This window comes from Sabethes cyaneus, chromosome 2 (genome assembly GCF_943734655.1).
Source record: "Sabethes cyaneus chromosome 2, idSabCyanKW18_F2, whole genome shotgun sequence".
Lineage (NCBI taxonomy): Eukaryota > Metazoa > Arthropoda > Insecta > Diptera > Culicidae > Sabethes > Sabethes cyaneus.
In genome coordinates, this window is record NC_071354.1 from 116,215,982 (window position 1) to 116,228,302 (window position 12,321).

The following is a 12,321-nucleotide window of genomic DNA, read 5'->3' on the forward strand; positions in this document are numbered from 1 at the left end:
AAGAACGAAATGCTGACTATGCTTTCTATAGTTACTATTTGTGGTATAGTGCATTAAATGCAAAACAGCCATTTTGTTATACAATTTTGAAGCGAGATGTTGTGCGTCCCCAACTCTTCGATAAATTATATGAAAAAGTGCAGGTAAAACATAATGAATATGTTTTCATTTTAAATTCATATCATATGTAGTTTTTCTTTTTTTATTACAGGTATTTTCTAAAAGACGCAGAGTCTAGGCCAGAGTATACATCGCTTCACAAAAAATGTGTATACACGAAGAGGTAATTTGGCTACTTTTTCTGCTTTACGGCCTAGATCCGTGCAGGTTTATGCCGTATCAGGAACTCGTCCCCACTTCCTGACCTCGGTCCTGAGCTACTCGTCGTCAATCGCCTGGGTGTTTCGACACCTACTGCGGACCGCTTCAATCTTGTCGAGCCATCTCCCGTTGGGACTTTATTCGTGAATTTATTTGGTGAAGCGAACACATATTGCAGGTTGCCGCATGTTGTCCGGCATCCACACAAATAAAACTTTTGTTTGTACTATTCATGAGAAAATAAATGAATCATTTAATTACAAAACAATATTTAGATCATTAAATATAATACACCAACGATTCCCTGTACAATCCAGTAACCATATTAGAACCATTAGTGCAATGTTACATACACCATTAGAGACCATATAATTATCATTGTCCCTATCATTCAATGTGAATCGTTTGTTTCCGAAAAACCATAATAATACTATATATGTAACAGTTTTAGTACAATTTCACTGACTATATATCCACCATACCAAGTATGGTATCGCCAAAAAATTGTTCGCGAAAATCAGCATTTTTGTATGCACAGTAAAAAAAATTGTAATCGGAAATCACGGAATGGTAACGATGTACGCATTAATTGGATGTAAACAAAAATGAAACATAATATTCCACCCATTTTGTTACAATATTACATCATCATGTGATATTCCGCACAGTCGTGTAAAATTACATACATTTTTTTGTACGTCAACTTCGTGTAATATTATCACAGTTTCGACGTAAAATTTTTACACAAATAAATGCAATATTACATAAAATTGATGCACATCATCATGTACGTGCAATTTGTGTAATATTTTGCTCGCAGCATGCTATTTTACGCCACATGGGCGGAATTTTAAAGCAGTTCAATGAAAAGAGCAACACTGATTGTGCTTACGTGAAAAATGCGAAAAAGGGAGGGAAATAATTTTGCTTTTGTCATGTTGACAGTTCAGTTTGTAATTAAGCCCTAAAATTATAAATATTTATTGCTATTATATTTTTTGGTTTTCTTTTCAACATTAGTGCTTATCGAAATGCTTATCGCATGTTTCCGGCAGCTCAACTGCTTTGAGCAATACCAGTGCGTACACAGCGTTTTTCCTTTCGACCGGATGTTTGGTGGACAACAACTACTGGAACGCATTGGTAACCGCCGATCGATTAATACGATCCTGTACCAATTCCTTCAACTCAGCCTCACTGTTCCACTACGTCATCTAGATCTTGCTACGACTGAGGACAATGTAGCAAATCGTTTTTGATCCGGCTCAAAGCTTGCCGAGTGAATTCTGCTTGCACAACCAGTTCGTGATTTGTTTTCGGCCAGGAATAATCGATCTCAATAGTTTTACTGGCGGTTGCTTCAATTTCAGTGGTCAGAATGCTAACGATGATGGTGCCTGAATCTTTTGAAGAGGCGATATCCGTTTGATTATTATCTTGCGGAATTTTGCGCTCATTGCCCAAAGAGGAATAGAAGAATCAACCGCTTCGGAAGTAGCAGCCGGTGCTGCATCATTTTCGTCCACTTTTGATGGTTTCACTGCATTCTGGCACTGCAAGTGAGTGGATTGTCCCCAAGGTGAGTTGACTAACCTTGATTGTCCCGTTGCTGAAAAACTATAAACATTAGCTGGTGCTGATAAACTTTGGACTTCCTGCGGTTCAATTAGATCGGCCGGTTGGTTCGCACCGATCGGATGAGGTAATTTATCGGACTCGAAAACAACATTCGACTGAAGGTAGTACGGCGCAAAGTCACCACCTTCGCCATCATCTTCAGTTTCGGATGTTTCGGTCTACTTTGGTTCTGTTGGATTTATTCGAAGACCGATTTCTTCCGGTTGAACGTCGAACATCGATAATAACCGAACCAGAAAGGTTCGGTCCAATATGACGTCTTTCAGCGAACTTTTATCAAAATGATCCACGAAAAGTGGTACGCTATTTTCGTTTGGAAACTCAACAGCACTTTCATTATAAGTGCGAAGCCAGAGGCTCAATAGAACAACCAACTAAACAAACGAAAAATGTGTTTTGATGGACCCGGAGAATTCGTCAGTCGTTTATTCGTGTTTATATTTCAATCCATTTGGGTTTGAATTTAAATCATGATAGGGAAAAAGTTTTTTATCCACGAAACAGAGGCTCTATTTGTGGAATGATTAATAGATGCGGCCAGTGGTTGAATGTGGGATAGTGTGTTCTTAATATGTAGTTGGGCAAAATTTGGCATTTAACAACAATATTTTAATTTTGTTCATTTATAACGATCATTTATAATCATTTTATTTATTATCGAAAATAATTTATTTCTCTTTTTATAATCGGGGACATTATACTACCAGTTGCGGTTTCACACACATTAATATCACAAACTGTTTGTGTTAATACTGCAGTTCATCTTATCAATCAATAGGATGACATATTTTCCACCCTCCTTTACGGTCTTCATTCAAACGAAATTCCAACAGAACGTGATGATTGAGGGTGCTCTATCAATTACGGACTACTCGCCATTAGCATGTCAGAACGAAAACTTATTTTTTCTTTTTCCATCTTTTTTCAGACATTCTATGAAAAGGAAGGCTGGTCGAAGAAGGACAGCACCACGCACTCAATTTTGGGACGAATCCACCTCTCATTTAACTTATCAAAACGGTTCGTTCACATTCACATACGCTTCATGACAAACGACTAACAGATCTTCCTATATTTTCAGTTCTTTCCGATCGAACCCGCTGAAGCGAACTAGATTCTTCACAAAGCTGGAGCGTTCGAAGCGCGTTCAGTGTACGGGGTACGCGATCGCACGAGAGGCTACTCTCCAATCATACTGTTATGTCCACTATGGTGCAATCGGAGTACATTTCGGTACATGCTTCCGTTCTCGGCCGAAGACATTGGTTCTAGGTGCGTGGTGGTCCTCGCAGTGAGCGGTACTATAGCTGTGGATTTCGACAGGAATGGCATCTTTGGATATACAGCACCCAACGCTGAGTACACCAAGCGAATGGACAACGCAAATTGTGGATGCATGAAGCCGAAGGACTGCCACCAAAAAAGAATTACTTCTGCGAGATTAATCTTGCTCAAACTTTGTATGGACCGAGGGGCAAGACACTTCATAATATTATCATAATATTAATATATTAGGCTCTATTAAAACCCTATAAATGTATAAATAAATGTAACTTTATCGGGCTTTCGGTTATATTATGGGTGGGAAAGGTCAATATATTAAGGTTGGAAAAATATTTCCATAGGGAAAAGTAATATATTTTCGACAGTGTCTTGCCCCTCGGTATGGACGAACGCCCGTGTAATTACGTACTGAGCTACTCTTCTGGGTTGACTACTTCGACTTTCCGGACGTGCCCGATATAAACGTTAAAACGGCGAAGGTGAGAAGGCGAAAAAAGAAAAAAACGGGGTAAACACGAACTGGTGGGCTGCGGGAAAATCCCAATTCACAAAATAACCTAACGTTCTAAAGAACTTTAAGGATAAAGTGTCGCCTTCGAAAAATAGAGATTCTTCCCATTAGAGTTTACCAAGAATTTCTGCAGTGCCTGAAGGAAAATTTTAAGAAAGATTCTAAAACTTTGGAACTTGTGATTGGCATGAAAGCTAAAAACGACATTGGACAAGATGCACGCGAAGAGCATGACAGCGGCATTTCTGAACGATGTTCTCGCTCTAGATTTGCTGCGCGTAGACGATCAACGGTTAACTTTCAGAAGCAATTCACTTGTCACTATGATAACTTTTCTCTAACTGACCGGCAAACTGTATATACCTACAGGACACTCTCCGCTCTTATATCGAAAATAATTTCGGATCGCGATTGTCAAATAGATCTTTTAAAGGCAAATGGCTCCTTTTTCCGTCAGCACCAAGCACTGAGAAATGCGGTGAAAACTGCTTATAGCAGTATTGAAGGCAGCAGCAAAAAGTTTCTAATGCAACTGAGAGATTGCTTCTCAACATTGCAGTTTCTAGAACAGGAAGCTCCCCGAATGAAACGTCCTTCGCAGTATTTTAAGCCGTACCGAATCCTCACTCCAGGAAAGTATTCTTGATTGGGTTGGCTACATTGACCAAGGCAAACAACTCTCGATTCTGCACACTCTACTTGCCGCGAACATTCAAAAGATTTCCACATCAAAGCAAATAGATTTACACCCTCGTCCGGCGATTCTAAAAGCAATCAAAGTTGCCACGAAAACCATCAACTTCATCACAACTCAGCAACAAAACCCTAAGCCATAAGCACATCCGAACAAGGAGAATCAGAACACAGTAACCGTGCCAGTTAAGCAAACTATCGAGCTAGGAATCATTCGTGGTGTCCCACCAACCTTGCTAGAGAACATCTTCCGTTATAACAATCCGATGGTTCGACCGCTGCTAAGCCACCGTTTCGCACTACTATTCAAACAACGCGAATAATATTGGCAGTCTGAAAAATGAGAAAGAGAAAATTTCTGTTTTGAACTGTGGCTGGGGTTACAAGTCGCAGCTAGCGTTGTCCACATCCTTAGTAGTGTAATTTCGCACACAAAAGGGAAAAAACGACGGCGAAAACTACTAGTGGGGCGGCTAGCAACCGTTCCAACGCGCACAAAGTAAGGTGTGTGCTATTATCTGCGTGCCGTTCCAAAACTTATCAAATTCTATTCTTTTCGCAGGCTTCCAACGTAGTAGCGACCAACAGTCCGGTGTGAAGAAAAAGGCTCCATCAAAGACGAAGCAAAAATTGGAATTCGTGACATGCGGTAAGCTTACCGAAGAAGTAAACAAAGTGAATGACGTACGTTGGTTAAATATGCCGAACAGTTTGAGCCACGCAAACACAAACGCCGTTAGCAGATATGTCCTTTCAATGGTCAACAGGCCTTGCCGACGTTGCATATTCACCGGCAGCGAGCTGCTACCTGATTCATCGTGACCGAAATTTGCAGTATCGACTGGTGCCGCATGATCGAGCCGACGAAAATATATGGCCAAACGCGTTCGGTCACTATTATGGACCGGATACATCGAAAAGATCGAAATGATGACGTTTGTCGAATTGCCGAAAAACGAGCATTTGTTTTCAGCGCATTTGCTAATTTCGCAATGTATTTGGAATACCTACTGCCTTTCCGAGGTAAAGGCAATGGTGTAAAAGTTGCTCTTTTAGCAAATAAGATCACGAGAAAGAAAAAAATAGATGCTGTTCGATTTTTTTTTGTTTATTCTTAAAACGGTATACTAGGTATTAAATTATTTAAATACGTATTAATTATTAAATAAATATGTCAAGTATAAAATCTGGAGATAGAACTAACTAAAGGGCGAATTTCGCAAGTGGAAACAAACCGAGTGAGTGTTGATTTTCCTATGCTGGTCCAGCAAAGAATAACTCTCATTCGTTTTGTTTACATTTGCCACATTCACCCTTTTGTTAAATCTGTCTAAGTTACATTATTTGAAAGAAATCCGCGTCGTTGTTAATTACATCGATTTTTTTACATCTTTATCGGTACGTCGTTGTTAAATACATCGATTTTTTTACATGTTTGTCGTTACGTTATTGTTAGTACATCGACTTTTATTACATCTTTGTCGTTACGTCATTGTTAAGCACATCGACTTTTTTACATTTTTGTTATTACGTTGTTTCCATTACACGATGTTGTGTACATCATTCTATATAAAGCATATTTGTGTAATATTCAACAAATGGATGGAAAGAGTGATGTGCATCGTTTTGATGTAATATTGTCATCAAATTTTTTGCAGTGATATATAAAGCTGAAAAACGAAATATTTTCTCGGGAAGCACAATACCAAACATCATAGCGATTTGAAAACTTTATGAGTCTTAAAAAGCAAATTTGAAAAAGCCTTATGTGAAAACTGGCAACAAAGTTTTCATTTTGTGCCTTGACCCTTCTGTATGAAAAAGCCTATACGCAGTTTGAGTTTTGTTTTGCATTCGGCCCTATTTTTGTTGTGGGATTTCTACGCATAGTGGCGAATAATCACTGGCCATCTCCGGGTAAGTACGTTTAGTAAGTAATAAATACACAATTTTTGAATTTCCGTTGGTAATCAATTGTTAACAGTGCAAATTAAATATTTTAGAAACAGCCAGTTCTGCAGTTGCTGCTGCGAAGATGATCCCCGCCGTACATTTGCGCGAGAGACTCGACGGACGACCGAAAAAAATAATGCGATGCTACCTGCATAAATAACACGGTCATTCACAGACACGACATGTTTAGTACTTAAGCCTGCGCGGCAACAAAAATTTAAGTTACTTTTCGGCTTACACGAAAAAAGCTATTTCGCTGTATATATATCACCTGTGGAGGAACCGGACAGAGTTCGTTAGTTGCGCGCCCGAGACATTTACTATAGCTGAACTGCCAAGGCGTGATGCACTTGCACGCTGTGGTGAGTTAGAAATGCTAAATTAATGAACTGCTGCTGCTTCACACTACCAATACTGACTGCCGCACCTCACGGGTAACACGTCCCGCTTCACAAACCTGTTCAACGGTGGCAGATTTGCCGATGAAATTAAACCCCAACTTTTCTAGTAGAAATAATAAAGCTGATCGGTGTCCCAGTTACGAATTTTTAACCTTTTCTAGCCATTGCGCTTCAAAACAACGTGATGAAAAAAGGCCAAACGCGAAACGCTGTCTAAAAACCGGCCCAACACCAAAATCATATCACCACTGGCAGTAAATAAAAGCCTCATGTCAAAGGCCCCATCAACAATTGATAATCAAATCAGCCTTATGAAAAAGTCGTATTACCGAATGATCTCCGAAAACGGCCAAACGCATATTTTTGCAAATTACAAAGTAAATCAATGTTTTTACCTTTGTTATACTATGGGCCCTATTTTGTAAGTCACGTCGACCTACTCGACTCGACTCAGTCACTGTCGAGTCACTGTCACGTCGAGGGAAATTGTGCATTTTGTAAGTCGACTGAATCTGCTCGAAATGACAAACTTGCTCGAATGTCAGCTGTCATGGTGAAAGTTTTCGAAATGTTTCTGAAATATTTCTCGGCGCAACAGATCGTTCAAGGGGTTTCCCATCATGCATACAAGTGCGTAGTAATCGGAGATTTCTTCAAAGTTTTAACGGGTTTAACGAAGAAATCGTGTATCATTACCTATATAAGTAATAAATACAACAATTAATAACAATTTTTAGTAATTACAGGTATTTTACAGTAATCGCAAGAGCGATATTTGGATTAATTATTAAAATAATCAGAGTTAACATTTTGCTGCTGTGTTACTGTAATCAATGCTATTGGAAACCCCTACACATCGTATTTGTTGTTGTTTTGCTTGATAGCCGAAAGTGATTAATCGTTTCTGTTTCTGTAACTAATGGAAGTAAAACTTCCAATTTTTTTATTTAAATTCATATATATCGTATTTTAAATAGGAGAAATCCAACTCTAGTGGTTTTATTCAAACTGGTAAATACAGTTCCAATATTATAGTTCTAATTAAGTGAATAGAAGTGCTTCAATAACTTGTTAATTTTTTTGCCTGCAGGGCAATCCATCATTTACACCTCAAAAAGTGGTAAAATCGGTCACGACAGCTGGGGCCAACATTATCAAAGTACTGAAGACACCGGAGAAGCCTGTTATGCCGCATTTGTGCTACTTACGCAAAATTTGGGATTCGAACAGCCTTACAACTCAGATCTGAAACTGGAAAGTGGTAGAAATATCTGGCGTTATCTGGCTGCAGTAGGACCGGCATAAAATTGAGGCTATCTACGCCGGGAGGAAGCGATGGTACCTGCGATTTACCGTTGAACCGTCGATGTATGATATATGATGGCTTTCATGCTAACATTGATGGTCGACCAGGTATTCTGTCTGTACCAAGTCTGCACCGTGAATCACGGCCTTTCGCTCGATATCTAACAACATAGAGAACTATTAGGACATCTAAAAGCAGGTCAAGATTACTACGTATACGTCTGAGATTCTAAACAATATAACGATGTACGTGTTTCGATCATTGTTGTTTTTAGATGCTTGGTCCGATCAACGCAATCGTAAACTACCGCTAATTCAGGGTCTAATAGGAAAACTAATCTATCGCGTATTGATTGTTGTGAACACACATGACTAGTTTGCCAGTGAATATATTATTTATACAGCGACCATTCTTAGTGCCTTAACGCGAGCTGACATTGCAATATTCGCCGCCTGTTTCGCGTACATTTCCGATGTTAGAATGATGGCAGTTCGAACAAAATAACAATTTTGGATGCAACTTATCTGAGTTCGATATCAATGAGTCGCACTGGGATAATGATTAGAGCGATGGCGGCACGCTTGTTCTACTTTTCTATGCAGGCTGGTTGCTGTACGTGGTGTCCAGTCTGGTAGCTCTACGGTCGATGATCTCTAAAATGATACCCGCCGAAGTGCAGGGCATCATCTTGTCCTTTCTGTCCGTGTTCGATAATGCACCATCGCTGTTCCGTCGAGTTCTGTACCTTCGGGTGCACAAAACGTCGATCAATACATAGGTGTTCTTATAAATGGCAACCCAAGCAACCGTGTTCATTTTGACTTTGGGCGACCACATATCACTGAAAGAAAGAACTTTCGAAAATGGTGCCGCTGGACAACTGAGAAATGGACTGCCTAATGGCCATCCCAGCAACTAATGGAACTGAAGCCGTGGAAAATAAATAGCTGCTGCTATAAATTATTGGATTTGAATAATTGAGAGACTTCGTAATGGTCACAGCGAAAAATGGTAACCAGACTGTAAGCGTATTTTTTATTTTAAGAAAATCGTATTCGTTTTATTAGTTACTACTTAGTAAAAAGCATTAATACATTCGCCAACCTAACTGCTACTTTAACAAACGTCAATTATTGAAATTAAAGAAAACTAATAGTGGAATTCAATCGTGATTTTTTTTAAATTCCAGTCTTTGTCTTCCGGCCCTTAAAATACTTAAGTCAAACGTCAATTAATCCTGGTCGTCTTGTTCCTACCTGATTTGAGGCAAAAATTATCTTTGCATCAGGATGGTTGTCCGGCATTCTTGCAACATGCCCTGCCCATCGTATCCGCCCAGCTTTAACCACCTTTCGGATACTGGGTTCGCCATAGAGCTGTGCGAGTTCATGGTTCATCCTCCGCCTCCATACTTCGTTCTCCTGTACGCTGCCGAAGATCGTTCTCAGCACTCGTCGTTCGAAAACTCCGAGCACTCCTCGAGCATTGTCCATGTTTCATGCCCGTAGAGAACAACCGGTTTAATAAGCGTCGTGTACAGGGTGTATTTTGTACGGGGACTAGTCTACTCGACCGCAATTGCTTGTTAAGTCCGTAGTAAGCGCGACTTCCGCTAATAATAAGCCTCCGAATCTCACGGCGGGTATCATTGTTCGCCGTTACCAGTGAGCCAAGGTATACAAATTCGTCGACTACCTCAAACTCATTGCCGTCGATCAAACGGCGTCGTTCGGCCTCGATTCCGCCGGCCAACATGTACTTGTTTTAGACGTATTTATCTCAAACCCAATTTTTTCTGTTTCGCGCTTTAGTCTGATGTACTGTTCAGCAACCGCCATAGATATTCTTCCGATAATATCCATGTCATCGACAAAGCAGAGGAATTGACTAGATTGGATTTGGATGAAGATCGTGCCCGGCTTGTTGATATCCACTCGGTTAATAGCACCTTGTAGCGCTATGTTGAATAGCAGGCATGAAAGACCATCACCTTGGAGAAGCCATCATTCTCGTCAATAATTTTCCATAGCTCTTTCCGGTCGAGGGTATCATATGCGGCTTTGAAATCAACAAATAAATGGCGTGGGAACTCTGTATTCACGGCCCTTTTGCAGGATCTGTCGTAGTGTAAATATTTGATCCATTGTAGACCGACCTTCAGCGTAGCCGGCTTGGCAAGTTCCCACGAATCTGTTCGCAATTGGTGATAGTCGGCGGAAAATGATTTGTGACAGCACTTATAGGCGGCATTGAGAACGGTGATCGCTCGATAGTACTCATAATCCAACTTGTTGCCCTTTTTATAGATCGGACAGATAACCCCATCTTTCCACTCCTCCGATAGCTGCTCCGTATCGCAAATTCTAACAATTTGCCGGTGCATACAAACGGCCAGCTTTTCTGGTCCCATTTTAATAAGTTTCTCTCCGATGCCATCTGATTTGCTGTTCTTTTGCTGCATGATGACCTCCTTAACTTCGCCTATCGTTAAGCTAGCACTTCTTCGTTTGTTGGACCGTCGAAATCGCTTTCCCCGCCGCCATGGTTTTCCGACTGGGCGTCATACAGGTGTTCGTCGAAGTGCTGCTTCCACCCATCGGTCCCCTCACGAACGTCTGTCAGAATACTGCCATTCTTATCCGGATACATCTCGGCTCGCGGACAAATCCTTTGCGGGATCTGTTCAGTTTCTGATAGAATTTTCGTGTTTCCTGAGAACGACACAGCCGTTCCAATTCTGCATATTCCTGCTCTTCTAGGAAGCGCTTTTTCTCCCGGAAGATTTAGTTTCGCTGCATCTTCTTCTGTTTGTATCTTTTCACGTCCTGACGTGTGGTACTGCGAATCTTGGTCGCCCGCACAGCGTTCTCCTCATCCATCACACTTCTACAATCATCGCCAAATCAATTGTTTCGCTGATTCCGTGCTACAGCTTCGAATGAATGCGCGTAGTTTGCGACGAAGTCTGGCTGCTTGAGCCGTGCGATATCTAACCGAGGATGGCGTCGGTACCGTATGTTGTTCACAAAGGAGTGTTTTGGGCGCATCTTATCCATCACTAGGTAATGGTCTGAGTCAACGTCATAAATCAAATTGATTGTACAATTTTTCTTCCATATCCAACCGGATCTAGTAACTTTGCTCATTATCCCTTAGAAACATTAAATTTGTAGCCGGCACCTCCACATACAGGATTATTAGGAGATATTTATGAAAATTAAGGATATTCTTTTCTTTCTTAATTTAGAACTGTTAGAGATCTCCGTACTAGCCATGTACTTATCCAGAATGAAAGCACTTTCTGAATAACGAAATAACCGAATTTGGTAATTTTTATTCAAATCTCACTTGAATTCACAAAACTATATTCTAATATATAACCACATTCAGTCATTTTTATTCAGATTTATTATTTATTCAATTATAAATTTGTAACATTTGTTTGACGACAAATCTATACCTATAAAGAAGGACTGTCTGTCTGTCTGTCCGTATGTTCCTTATAGAATCGAAAGCTACTGAACCAATCGGCATGAAAATATGCATGTAGAGGTTTTTTGGGGCCAGGAAAGGTTTTAGTGATGGTTAGAAACCCCTCCCCCACTGAGAGGGGTGGCTCCCATATAAATGAAACACAAATTTCTGCATAACTCGACAACTAATCAAGCAAATAGAACAAAATTTGGCATGTGGGTGTTTTCGGTGACTAGAATTTATTCTATGGTAAATTGAGACCCCTCCCCTCTTTATAAGGGGAATTATAACTCCTCTCCTCTTTAAAAGGGGGGGCTTCCATACAAATTTCCTCTTAACTCGAGAGCTAATCAAGAAAATGAAACCAAATTTGGCATGTGAAAGTTTTCGAGGGCAAGAATATTTTCTATGGTGAATTAGGATCCCTCCCAACTTTAAGAGGGGGGGCTCCTATACAAACGAAATACAAATTTCCTCATAACTCGAGAATTAATCAAGCAAATAGAACCAAATTTGGCATGTGGAGGTTTCTGGAGGCAAAAATATTTTCTATGGTGAATTAGGATCCCTCCCAACTTTAAGAGGGGGGGCTCCTATACAAACGAAATACAAATTTCCTCATAACTCGAGAATTAATCAAGCAAATAGAACCAAATTTGGCATGTGGAGGTTTCTGGAGGCAAAAATATTTTCTATGGTGAATTAGGACCCCTCCCAACTTTAAGATGGGGTGCTTCTAA

At 40.2% G+C, this 12,321-nt stretch overlaps 1 protein-coding gene across 1 annotated transcript; it reads left to right on the forward strand.

Moving 5' to 3' along the window:
- The first annotated feature begins 1,359 nt into the window (after window positions 1–1,359).
- LOC128737978 (uncharacterized) lies at window positions 1,360–3,416 on the forward strand. The gene is made up of 3 exons (XM_053832771.1): window positions 1,360–1,900; window positions 2,888–2,979; window positions 3,041–3,416. The coding sequence occupies exons 1-3, from the start codon at window positions 1,853–1,855 to the stop codon at window positions 3,252–3,254; spliced, it is 354 nt and encodes a 117-aa protein (XP_053688746.1). The 5' UTR covers window positions 1,360–1,852; the 3' UTR covers window positions 3,255–3,416.
- Window positions 3,417–12,321: the final 8,905 nt, after the last annotated feature.

What these genes read in the sequence shown, in the direction of transcription:
- LOC128737978 (XM_053832771.1), top strand. Translation starts at nt 1,853, where the DNA reads ATGGTTTCACTGCATTCTGGCACTGCAAGTGAGTGGATTGTCCCCAAG. An exon ending in GTGAGTGGATTGTCCCCAAG is followed by an intron (nt 1,901 to 2,887) that starts GTGAGTTGACTA and finishes ATCTTTTTTCAG; the next exon opens with ACATTCTATGAAAAGGAAGG. An exon ending in TCATTTAACTTATCAAAACG is followed by an intron (nt 2,980 to 3,040) that starts GTTCGTTCACAT and finishes CTATATTTTCAG; the next exon opens with TTCTTTCCGATCGAACCCGC.